The 12,401-nt window shown below is 38.9% G+C and overlaps 1 protein-coding gene across 1 annotated transcript; it reads right to left on the bottom strand.

The window, feature by feature from the left end:
• Nucleotides 1-88: 88 nt before the first annotated feature.
• On the bottom strand, nucleotides 89-11,931 carry agk (acylglycerol kinase). The gene is made up of 15 exons (XM_017465849.3): nucleotides 11,643-11,931; nucleotides 9,937-9,976; nucleotides 9,037-9,116; nucleotides 8,851-8,926; nucleotides 8,676-8,768; nucleotides 8,543-8,575; nucleotides 7,175-7,269; nucleotides 7,013-7,082; nucleotides 6,848-6,927; nucleotides 6,685-6,742; nucleotides 6,458-6,605; nucleotides 6,274-6,371; nucleotides 2,098-2,168; nucleotides 1,885-1,969; nucleotides 89-707 (listed from the first exon to the last, which is right to left on the bottom strand). Exons 1-15 carry the CDS (start codon nucleotides 11,750-11,752, stop codon nucleotides 576-578), a joined length of 1,269 nt encoding a protein of 422 aa, XP_017321338.1. The 5' UTR covers nucleotides 11,753-11,931; the 3' UTR covers nucleotides 89-575.
• Nucleotides 11,932-12,401: the final 470 nt, after the last annotated feature.

Below are 12,401 nucleotides of genomic sequence, written 5' to 3'. Positions count from 1 at the left end.
TTGTACTTGGGAAGGTTAATGAGGGCAGACAAGCAATTTATAATTAACAATTAAATTATCAATGAATAAACAGAAGTGAGTCAGGTCATGTTTTTTTATTTTTTATTTTTAATGTAACTTCTGTTGCATAATCAGCTGTTATAATGTTTCATATAATTCTTGTTATTTATGCCTGGTCCTTGGTCCACATGTAAACAACACAGTTTGTTATATGTTAATGTAGCTCAACAGTGTTGCATCCTCTTCCTTCCTTCCTTCCATCACACTCGTGTTCAGCAAAGCAAACATTTCACCTGCTCCCTGGTGCTTCACTGCACATTTAACTGAGCTTGGAGGCATTTATATTCTCTTACATACATTTAATCATTTCCTTTAGCTGTATATAATCCATAGAAAATATTAAACCATGAAATGTAGATTTAAGTAACATGATGTTACATTGTCAGAATATTGATCTGATGCTGAGTAATTAACACCTTGGCAGAAAACGTTTGGGACACATGGTTAAAAGTCCAATCATTTAGAGAGCAGCGATCAGAACCTTCCCTGCTGTGTGTTTCAGCACAGCACCCTGGTCAGTTCATCTGTGCCAGTTGGTCTCTGCGTTCAGAGCTGCAAAAGAACCGAAGTTTCCGTGGCAAAAGTTTCACTTCCACTGGCATTGCCTCAAACGCTTCATTGTCAACGTCAAAAAAGCCACCGCCCTCCTGTGGCCAAAACATCAGAAACATAGAACAGAGTTAGCCCAAGGCCCAGTGCAGCTTTCTGCTGATAGACAGATGATGGTGGAATAAGTAAGGAATAAAACACCATGTGGCATGCTGTTATAGGAGAGTAATCAACAACAGGGTAGTGATGCCACCCTACACAAAACTAGATTTTTCCCTATAAGAGCATGTTACAAACTGGGTTTTTTTCCTTCCTTTACCACAGCAATTTGTCAAGAATCACAATTTTATTAATTAAATAAATGATGTACTTTCTGTTTCTAGTTAGATTTAATGTTGTGGAACACCTGTGCAACGAGCTACTTCTTGTTATCACTTATGTTATAACAGTTATAACAGTTGTTTCCTCAACAGCATTTAAAAAACAAAACAAGGCCAAAAAACCCCCTACAAACCACAACTGCAGCTTGTCATGTTACAGAGAAACAGCAGATAGTGCAAACACCTGTGTCCTGATGTCTCTTCTGTGGCAGAGGGTGAGTTTCATTGATGTGCGTTATTCTGCTTATACTACAGCCATTTGCAAACGATTGCAATGTTTCATTTATTAATAACCAATACATCACGCACCTTAAAGGTTTATTAGTTAGGTTTTATGTTGTGGAGTGTCCTTGTTCTAATTTATAACCGTGAGTCATTCCCTCATCAGTACCCCCTGTCCCCCCACCCCCCTTTAAAAAAAATGCAACCTGTCATGTTAGTGAGAAAACAAAGCATAAACCCCTCTGTCCTGATGGCTTTTCTGAACTTGGAAACTTTGACTGTTACAAAGTGCATTTAAATAAATGTCTCATTAAAAACACATGACCACATCGACAATGATAAGTTTTACTTTGTTAAACATCACGGGTTTTTAAAAATTTATTTTTTTTTTTTTAAATGTGCTTATTATTTTTATTATTAATCTTAGATTATGATTAAATATCCACCTTGCAAGTCCCTGTGTATGAGCTGTTACTATAGAAACAGGATCTTTCACATTACAGCCAGAACCACTGTCCGAGCTGCGTTGGTATATGAAAATAATGCGCACCTTCTGGCCAATCAGATTAGAGCATTCGCCTGCACTGTGGTATACTCGAGCGATGTTGCACAAACGAGAGTGTGGTTATGCTGAATATAGGCCTGGCTGTGTTTCATGAAAACAAATCCTCACCTGCGGCAAACTGAGCCGACATATGCTCGCCTCTATCTGAAGTGCCTTCTCTGTGCACTTGAACGGGTTTTCAGCTTTTTTAGTCCTGCACACAATCAAACAAATCATTATAAATACCAGCCAACAAAATACATCATCCCCTGAAGAAATAGATGAGAGTAACGCAGTTTTCATTAGATTTCACAAGTTAAAATGGTACAATGAAATAAATACCCTTCTGTGATGAACTGTCCGACTGTAAGTGTGTCTGGCTCCACAGAGAGCACCAGGGAATCATCTGTTCGCTGCAGGAGGAAGACAGAAGATGAGGAGTCCATTAGCCACAACTATTTTTATCAGTCACAAGAAAATAATAGCAGAGATGCCAATTACTAACAAGAAAATCCGAGCAAGCATTTTAGCAAAAAAAACAAAACAACAAACACCAAAAAAACTCTAGCGCAGGCTATGTCTGTGGTCAAGATAACGGCATAAATCCCTAATTTGGAGATCTGGGGATTAATAAAAGTATTATCTTAAATGACAAACAGCAGATTCCACCCTGTGCTTTTAGAAATCAGAACCCACACACCAACCTCCTTGCTTTCTATTGGCTCACAGAATTGATGCTCACGAATATATGGATCAAAATTCACCTAAAGTCAGGAGCAAGTGCGTCATTCACTTACATTTACATTTATTCATTTAGCAGACGCTTTTATCCAAAGCGACTTACAAATGAGGAAATACAAGCAAAGCGATACATTAGGCAGAGAGCAAGACAAGTAGTGCTACCATACAAGATCTTTTAATTGAGTTCTAGAAAAGCAAAGTGTGCAGAGTAGATAATGTAGATAGTAGATAATGTGGGGTTGGCATTTTAGGGGCTGGTTAGTTGTTCACGGAAGAGGTGGGTCTTTAGTTGTTTTTTGAAGATAGTGACAGATTCTGCTGTCCGGATTGAGCTTGGAATTTCATTCCAACACAGGGGCATTTCCCACGTCCTTTGCCCTTCAGTGAACTGGCTTTTCTACTGGGTGAAATTGATTTGCATTCAGTCTGACCACTGATTTAGCTAAAAAAAAAAATTCAAATGAAAAGGCAGAAAAGCACAGTTTTCAGGTGCTTCTTCTATCACAGGAGCAAGAGTCTTAAAAAAACCATAGATGTTGGCACCTCTATGACTTTTTTTTTTGTCAAATATTTTTGTAAAACTACATACCTCATACAAAATTTAAACATTTTACCAATACAAGTTAGATTTTTTTTTTTTGTATTGACACATACAGGACTGTAGTAACTGATTTCATATCAGTCATTACGAGAAATATTCAAGATGTTATGAGAATACATGTCGCAATAAAAAAAAAAGAATGCCAAAGGTGTGTGAACAAGACATTTAGATACAATCTAATTTCATTTCTCAAACAGCTAAAACAAAGACTTTTTGTTTGGGTCAAAATGTGAGTTACTATTGGAGTGAAATTGGAGCCAGAGCCTGTGCAGTGAATACGGCCGGATACGCAGTTGGTCCGCCGCTCATCCACCTATATCAGTCATGGACATTTGTATGTGAGTGAGCACGCTGATATTACCTGATGTACAACTTAAGATGGCGCATCGGCCGAGTCAAAGTGGTAAGTACAGGGTTATGAATTAATGCATAAAATACTAAACTGTAGTTGTATAAATTTTTGCAGCTATATTAATTTTACCGTTGTCAGGGGTGCAAGCCCCAGCACTGCCAAGCTGCCATTGTTGGGCCCTTGAGCAAGGCCCTTAACCCTTCCTGGTCCATGGGTGCTGTATTACGGCTGACCCTGTGCTCTGACCCCAACTTCCTAACATGTCGGGATACGCGAAGAATAGAATTTCACTGTGCTGATATGTACGTGACCAATAAAGAATCATTATCTCATTGTCAGGGAAAGATTTTTGAGCTTTGACTTATAACTGACTGAACTACTGTTTGCAAGCTAGCTGACATTATCCATCATTTTAATCAACGTAATGTAAGTATAAGTAGCTAAGGTAAGGTACCACTGAACATATACTGGTAAACAACGGAACATTTACACTCAACAACCTATTTTTGAGGGGGAAAAAATATCATCGCTCTCCGTGATTTTCATCTAGCTCTGACACCTGCAGTAAATGACACATCTGAATAAAGTGCTCTTTTATGCTCTACTCATTCTGTACTGAAAGTCATTTAAAAAGGACTGACTGGCTGACCGTAACAAGATATTTCAAGTGTCATACAGTAAATAATAAATTATTATGAAATTTCGCTAGCGTTAGCTGCCTTACTTTCTGCCATCACTTTGTTCACTTGCTAGTTACAGTATCTCACAAAAGTGAGTACACCCCTCACATTTTTGTAAATATTTGATTATACTTTTTAATGTGACAACACTGAAGAAATGACACTTTGCTACAATGTAAAGTAGTGAGTGTACAGCTCGTATAACAGTGTAAATTTGCTGTCCCCTCAAAATAACTCAACACACAGCCATTAATGTCTAAACCGCTGGCAACAAAAGTGAGTACACCCCTAAGTGAAAATCTCCAAATTGGGCCCAAAGTGTCAATATTTTGTGTGGCCACCATTATTTTCCAGCACTGCCTTAACCCTCTTGGGCATGGAGTTCACCAGAGCTTCACAGGTTGCCACTGGAGTCCTCTTCCACTCCTCCATGACGACATCACGGAGCTGGTGGATGTTAGAGACCTTGTGCTCCTCCACCTTCCGTTTGAGGATGCCGCACAGATGCTCAATAAGGTTTAGGTCTGGAGACATGCTTGGCCAGTCCATCACCTTCACCCTCAGCTTCTTTAGCAAGGCAGTGGTCGTCTTGGAGGTGTGTTTGGGGTCGTTATCATGCTGGAATACGAGCCCATGACACTCCCACCACCATGCTTGACTGTAGGCAAGACACACTTGCCTTTGTACTCCTCACCTGGTTGCCGCCACACACGCTTGACACCATCTGAACCAAATAAGTTTATCTTGGTCTCATCAGACCACAGGACATGGTTCCAGTAATCCATGTCCTTAATCTGCTTGTCTCCAGCAAACTGTTTGTGGGCTTTCTTGTGCATCATCTTTAGAAGACGCTTCCTTCTAGGACAACAGCCATGCAGACCAATTTGATGTAGTGTGCGGCGTATGGTCTGAGCACTGACAGACTGACCCACACCCCTTCAACCTCTGCAGCAGTGCTGGCAGCACTCATACGTCTATTTCCCAAACACAACCTCTGGATATGATGCTGAGCACGTGCACTCAATCTCTTTGTTCGACCATGGCGAGGCCTGTTCTGAGTGGAACCTGTCCTGTTAAACCGCTGTATGGTCTTGGCCACCGTGCTGCAGCTCAGTGTCAGGGTCTTGGCAATCTTCTTATAGCCTAGGCCATCTTTATGTAGAGCAACAATTCTTTTTTTCAGATCCTCAGAGAGTTCTTTGCCATGAGGTGCCATGTTGAACTTCCAGTGACCAGTATGAGGCAGTGTGAGAGCGATGACACCAAATTTAACACACCTGCTCCCCATTCACACCTGAGACCTTGTAACACTAACAAGTCACATGACACCGGGGAGGGAAAATGGCTAATTGGGCCCAATTTGGAGATTTTCACTTGGGGGTGTACTCACTTTTGTTGCCAGCGGTTTAGACATTAAAGGCTGTGTGTTGAGTTATTTTGAGGGGACAGCAAATTTACACTGTTACACAAGCTGCACACTCACTACTTTACATTGTAGCAAAGTGTCATTTCTTCAGTGTTGTCACATGAAAAGATATAATCAAATATTTACAAAAATGTGAGGGGTGTACTCACTTTTGTGAGATACTGTATATCATTAGTACAACATGCCAGAAAGACTGCAAAAGAACTCCCTGATGAGGGTCTGTTAGAACAGTTCACAGCAGAATAAGACCTGGCTTTGCTACAGCGCTGTCCTGAGCTTGAGGTGCATGTTGGAAAACAGGTGACTGTCAGTCAGCTCATGAATGAAAAATACCAGATATATATCAGGGTCAACTGAAATTGTAAAAACAACATAATGCTTTTCATGAAAATAATTTGTGGAGATGCAACTTAAAATGAAAAATTGCCATCTGTCCCATTCACTGTATTGTGAGATATATATATATATATATATATATATATATATATATATATATATATATATATATATATATATATATATATATATATATATATATATATATATATATATATATATATATGTACACACACACACACACACTGTACAGTCACTGCCATCAAATGGCTGAAATGTATTGCTTCTTATAAAAAAAAAACCCTCCTCTTCTTCGTGCAACCATATGAACAAATTAAATTTAAAAAACAAATTACATGTATTATTCTTTAAGGTGACTTACACTTTTCACTGGATTTCTGTTCTGTGTGCTGATTGTGAGCTCCAGTGTAGAGATCTGCTTATCCTCCCAGTGCTCTGGTTTTGCCTCTACATGGGGCTCTGAACACACACCACAAAATGCACTAAGACTTCAGCCATTATATATTGCAGAAAAGGCAAATTTCAAAGATGTACATCAATTCTACCTTCTGGAGGAGGCGTCCAGTAGTTTTTAATTCTCCGATAGATGCGACATAGCAGACTGGGTCTCACGGGCTTCATGTCAGGCAGGTCTGGGGGTCGAGGGATGGGAGGCAGGTACGAAACAGAAGCATGATGTATCTGTGGCCACTCCTGACGTACAGAAGACAACTTGGTTGATTAAACGTTCAAGATTCAATAAACACAAATGTACACAAAACACCCTACTCACCTTTAGTGTACTAAACCAATGTGCTGCTCTTGCTTTTAAAGGTCCAAGATACCAATATCTTAAAGAGAGACAAAAAAGAGCACATTTAAATGTATAAAATATATGCACTAAGTCTAAAATAATAAATGCATATAATATATTACCATCTTGTTAGACCACTCACTTGCTAATGGACGTTGCAACGTCTCGAAAGGAGCCCCAGCGTAAACTTAAGAGCGCGAAGACTGGCTGCTCCTTCTCACTCTGAGAACAATATGCAATTATCACCACAACATGATCGCTCATGCTCACAAATTGCCCACAGTTTGACAGAGTAGTTATGCTATACCTTTATTTGAAGGACGTCCAGTGGCACCGTCTCCCCTTTCAGAATAGACAGCGTTGCTGAAGTGATGCGTCTGAAATTCACAATCAAAAAGATAAGTAAATACTACTTAAAATACTCAATGACAAAACTAGTCCAAAGAGAGCGTTTCATAGGAGTACTTACTTTACTTTGTCATCAGTAACTATATGCAGACTTTGGCTCAAGGAGTTCTGCGAGCCCAGAGGAATAAATCCAATGGGAGTTTTACTGAACGCTTCCTGGGATAAAAAGCAGCACATATTAAAAAGGGAACAAATCGTAAACATTCATAAACCCGCAGTTTTTTTTAAAAGCGCATCTATTATGGTTTTGAAACGTGCTAATTTTGTTTTAAAGGCCTCATACAATAGATTTACATGCATCCAAGGTCAAGAAATACTTTAATGTGCTCATAATTTAAATTGCAGGATTTCCTACATATTCATGTGCATATGCTGGTGAACGCCACTCAGCCGTAAAGAACCAAGCGTGCTCAGATTTACATTTAGTGACACCCACAAAACTCCATAAAAGGCAATGCTCACAGTGAGCTCAAAACAACATAATGATGACTAAATGTGATACAAGGTAGCTAACCCTAACTGTTCGTCATTTTATAGGGTACAGTTTATATTGGCCGAATTGAATCACTAGTCTTCCATCCATCCATTTTCTGTACCACTTATCCCATACAGGGTCACGGGTTGCGTGGAGCCTAACCCAGGGAACTTGGCGCACAAGGCTGGGGATACCCTGGATGGGGGGGAGGGGTGCAGCCAATTGCAGGGCACAATCACACACACATTCACACACTACAGACAATTTGAAAATGCCACTCAGCCTACAACACATGTCTTTGGACTGGGGGAGGAAACCGGAGTAGCCAGAGGAAACCCCGGAAGCATGGGATGAATATGCATACTCCATGCACACACGGGGAGGTGGGATTCAAACCCACAACCCTGTAGATGCGAGCTAGTCTTATTTGTCTTAATTTATGGATATGTTTGGGATTGCTTTTTTCAAGTCATTCACTTTTTCACTAAATTCACATGACAGCATAAGACATATTATTAAAATTATTAAACTGCAGTAGCTCATGCCAATTACACAACCTCAGTAACTCTTGTAGGATATGATCATTTTCTGAAAAAACAAACAACAACGATATTTCCATGAATATCACTCTTCTTGTGTAAATGCTACTGTGAATAATTTGAATATGAATTCATTTGTTCAGATCCAGCTTGATAAATCAGGCTCGCTGTGTCTGCTGACACATCCTACGTGTATGATGATTAAAGACTGGTCCCACCATCTATGCACAGACCTAATTTAGAGCTTTTATATAGACGTGCATGCTCCCGTCCCATGTTAACAAAGAGAATGACAATCAATAGCACATAGTGAATCTCTTCATGCTTCGCCTGCAAAATAGTGACCAATCTCCCTGTAAGTAGTATTTCGCAAATTACTCCTACTGGACATGGACAGGTTCATCACAGTACATACCTCATCAGCTCTGCGCAGCAAGCCAGTTATCACCTGAATAAAATAAAAGACAGAAAACAATTTACCTGCTACAAGAACTTAAGCCAGCAAAACATTCAAAGCTTTCCAGTGAAATTACACCAACATGCTTTACCTCCTGCAGGGTTCCATCACCCCCAGCAACAATCAACATGTCTGTCTGTTCCATCAGATCCATTAGCTTCTTGGCTTGCCCTTCATAATCGGTCTATATTAAGTTCAAAACATTATCATGAGTTTAAAACAGCAACTGTGAAAGCTATAAAACACAACACACTAAAGTCCAATACCTTTATAACTTTAACTTCAATGCCAGCAAGATGTAGAATAGGAGCTGCGTTCTTTTCAAACAGACTGTTAGCCTTTCTGTGGAAAAATGTGCACAAGAATTTAAACACAATGATCACCATGTTTAGTGCAGACTGACCGGCAAGGTAAGATCCATGTTCCAGAGTGTGTTGATGGCAAACGCTCACCCTTTGCATGCTGCAGGATTCAGGATTACTGTGGCTTTCTGCAGTGACTCCTGGGGTCTGATTAATTTCTGGCCAAATTCCTGTTTATAAACCAGATCAACATCATTGCTATTTGCGGTTTTGCAACATCAACACTAATGTTGTACATCCCTATAGTTAGGGGTGGCTCATATAATATCTATATACTGGAAAACTGTTAATTGTTCATTCGTACATCTTCAGGAACTGCTTTATAAGGGTCGCGGTGGATCAGGAGCCTGTCCCAGAAATGGTGGGCATGAGGTAGACTGAGTTCAACACAGGGCGCATAAATTCACAAACTCATTCACACCTAGGGGAATTTTAGAGCAACCAATCCACCTATCAGCAGGTTTTTGGGAGCTGGGAGGAAACCAGAGAACCCATTCATTACCAATCTTAACCAATTTTGTAATTCTTCCGATTTACTGTGCTAGATATATTGTTCAGCATAGGCGGCTCTCTTGCAGGAACATTATTTTACTTTTGCATCATGTCTGTTAACCAAAAATAAATGGCACAGTTGCCACTTCATAATTCCAGGCTCCCTGGTTCAGTCCTGAGCACAGGTTATGGTCTGCGTGGAGTTTCACATGTTCATGCGGGTTTCATCCCCACAAAAAACATGCCGGTAGGTAAACTGGTGACTCTAATTTGCCTGTAGATGTGAAAACATGTGTATGGTGTCCTGTATCCAATCCAGGGTGTTTTTCCCACCTCACAGCCAGTATTCAAGTAATCCACTGCAAACCTGACCAGGATAAAGCGGTTACTGAAGATGAATGAATGAACATATGTACACGTCTTGTGATTATGAGGATTTTTCCCCATCACCCATATTGCATCATCCATACTGAGTGGGAAATTACTAATATTACTTACCCTAGCCTCCTGACATGCCTCTCGTCGCAGTACACTCTCACTGTGGGGAAGAAATATGACTTATAATCAGCCTTGGGGAGTAACGGAATACATGTAACAGCATTACGTAATCAGGATACAAAAAACTGGTAACTGTAATCCGTTACGGTTATATTAAAAAACAAAGTATTCAGATTACAGGTAATTTTTTTATGCGAATACTATCAGGATTCTAATTTTTTTCATTTAAATCCAAAGAAATTAATCTTTGACATAATACAATATATACAGCTGCTTGATTATAGTTCTGGTTCTCTCACATGAGCAACCTCCTCGTTCTCATGCAGATAAATTTCGTAGAAATAAACACAAATTATTCTTTGAAATGTTTTTGTTGAGGTGACCACACGTCCTCTTTTTCCTGGACGTGCTCTTTTTGGGACCTTAAAAAAGTGTATGGCTGGGATTTCTAAATTTGAGAAAATGTCCAGAATTTGGCTTTAGTTTCATTATTATGTTCTTATGCTCTAATACTGCATCATGTGTGTGCATATTTGCATTGCTTTAACCCCTCTCCGTAATTCCCGCTTTCTTGCACAACAATTAGTCAATTATAAAAGTCTTGCAGCAACTATTGGCCAAATTCCTGCCTCTCAACCATTACCTTACTCTCAGCAAACACGCAAAGGTGAAGTGCTGTTGTGTTCGGCAGCAAATGGTTGCTTGACAAGAGCAGCAAATGAAGCTGTCCTGAGTCGAAACAATGCCCATGGCCATATAAGGTTATTTTTTATTTCATGTTATCACATTGCTTTGTTTTACATGGTTATTCAGATGTGTAAATGATGGCAGAAGGTACACTCATGGCATCTAATATTTTATTTTATACCATTCCATGTACATTCAAAAGAATGTAGGAAAAATGTAAAACCTGGGCAGAGTGAAACCAATTTTCTTTTTTTATATATATTTGTGATGCTCACAGTGTGTCTTTTTCAGTGTACTAAAGTCTGCATTCATATTAACACTGTTTTGAATGCTATTAAGACCCCATCCCCAACCCACACCCCCCCAAAAAAAGGTGTCCTCTTTTTGGAAAACCAGAATATGGTCACCCTAGCTTTTGTGATGTTATGTTACCCACATCAGGGACAGTGATCTTTTTATTTATTTCTTTTATTAAAACAAATCCAAACATTGAACTGTTTTTAAGCTCTAAAATAAGCTCTAAATAAAAGCATTTTAGATCATACTGCTTTTCTCTTGAATTTATTTACATATGTGACCTCAAAATAATCCAAAAAATAATGAGATTACATTAGTTTCTTATTGTAATACTCGGATTGTTACTGATTACATTTGTTATTAAGTAATTTGTAACTGTAACGGAATACATTTTTAAAGTAACCATCCCAACCCTGCTTATAACAGTTTGTTAAGTAGAAACCGCTTGCAAAGACTCAACTATGCAAAATAAATCTATATTAATAAAAAAAAAAGTATGTTTTGCAACCCATGATATCCAATACAACTTCAAGATCACAGTCATCAATACTCAATGAGCTCCCTCACCTCTCACACTATTATATATGCTATATATATATATATATATATATATATATATATATATATATGTGTGTGTGTGTGACGTGACATTTTTTTTTTATTAAAAAATGATAAAGTGCATGATTAAAGAGAGGTGTAATCAGGATTAAAGAGCTACTAACCAGTGCTTTCCGTACAACCAGTGTCCACCATAAGACAGGACACATACAGCAAAAGTCGATTTCTTCCAGTGATTTCGTAGAGTCCGTAACACTTTCACAACTCGGGCCATTTTCTCTGTGTAAATCACTAGCTAGCTACAAAAGAAAACATACACAATTGACAATGGCTGCTAAAATCAAAACCAACAATATGCCTGAACTGTAACGTTATTTCTACACTGGGTTTGACATTTTTCAGAAAGCATGATGACCGGTGTACCAACATCTTCTGTCCCCTCATAAAAGGGAAAACTCGACTGCATTGACAGTTCCTATCTCGCTCTCAAAAAACAAAATAACAGCGCTGAGAAAGAAATATTGCTGTCCTGTGGCACATGTAAGGTTCAACCAAATAGTCTTCTGTAGTTGTGGTTTACTTTGTAGGGTATACATTAGAATAATAAAATAAAATAATAATTGATATAACAGAGGTGGATAGGTAGGAATGAGATCAGGGACGGACCAATCCCGACATGCGCTGTGCTGAAAACAGACATGACGGTTCGATTCCAGAAATGGTTGGAGTCGATTCCACACATCATTTATTTATTTATTTAATGTGCCAAAAATAAAACACAGTACATGTTGGTGGTCTTAAAAAATGAACAGTACAGCGCGATGAAAAGCAAATTTTAGGTCACCAATACAAATTCAGACCACTGAATGATTAAATAACGGCCAATAACAGTGGTTCATGAATCAATTTTACTATATGGTTCT

The sequence above is a fragment of the Ictalurus punctatus genome, chromosome 4 (genome assembly GCF_001660625.3).
Source record: "Ictalurus punctatus breed USDA103 chromosome 4, Coco_2.0, whole genome shotgun sequence".
NCBI lineage: Eukaryota > Metazoa > Chordata > Actinopteri > Siluriformes > Ictaluridae > Ictalurus > Ictalurus punctatus.
Note: the sequence above shows the minus strand (reverse complement) of the source record. Positions and strands in the feature narration are given on the sequence as shown.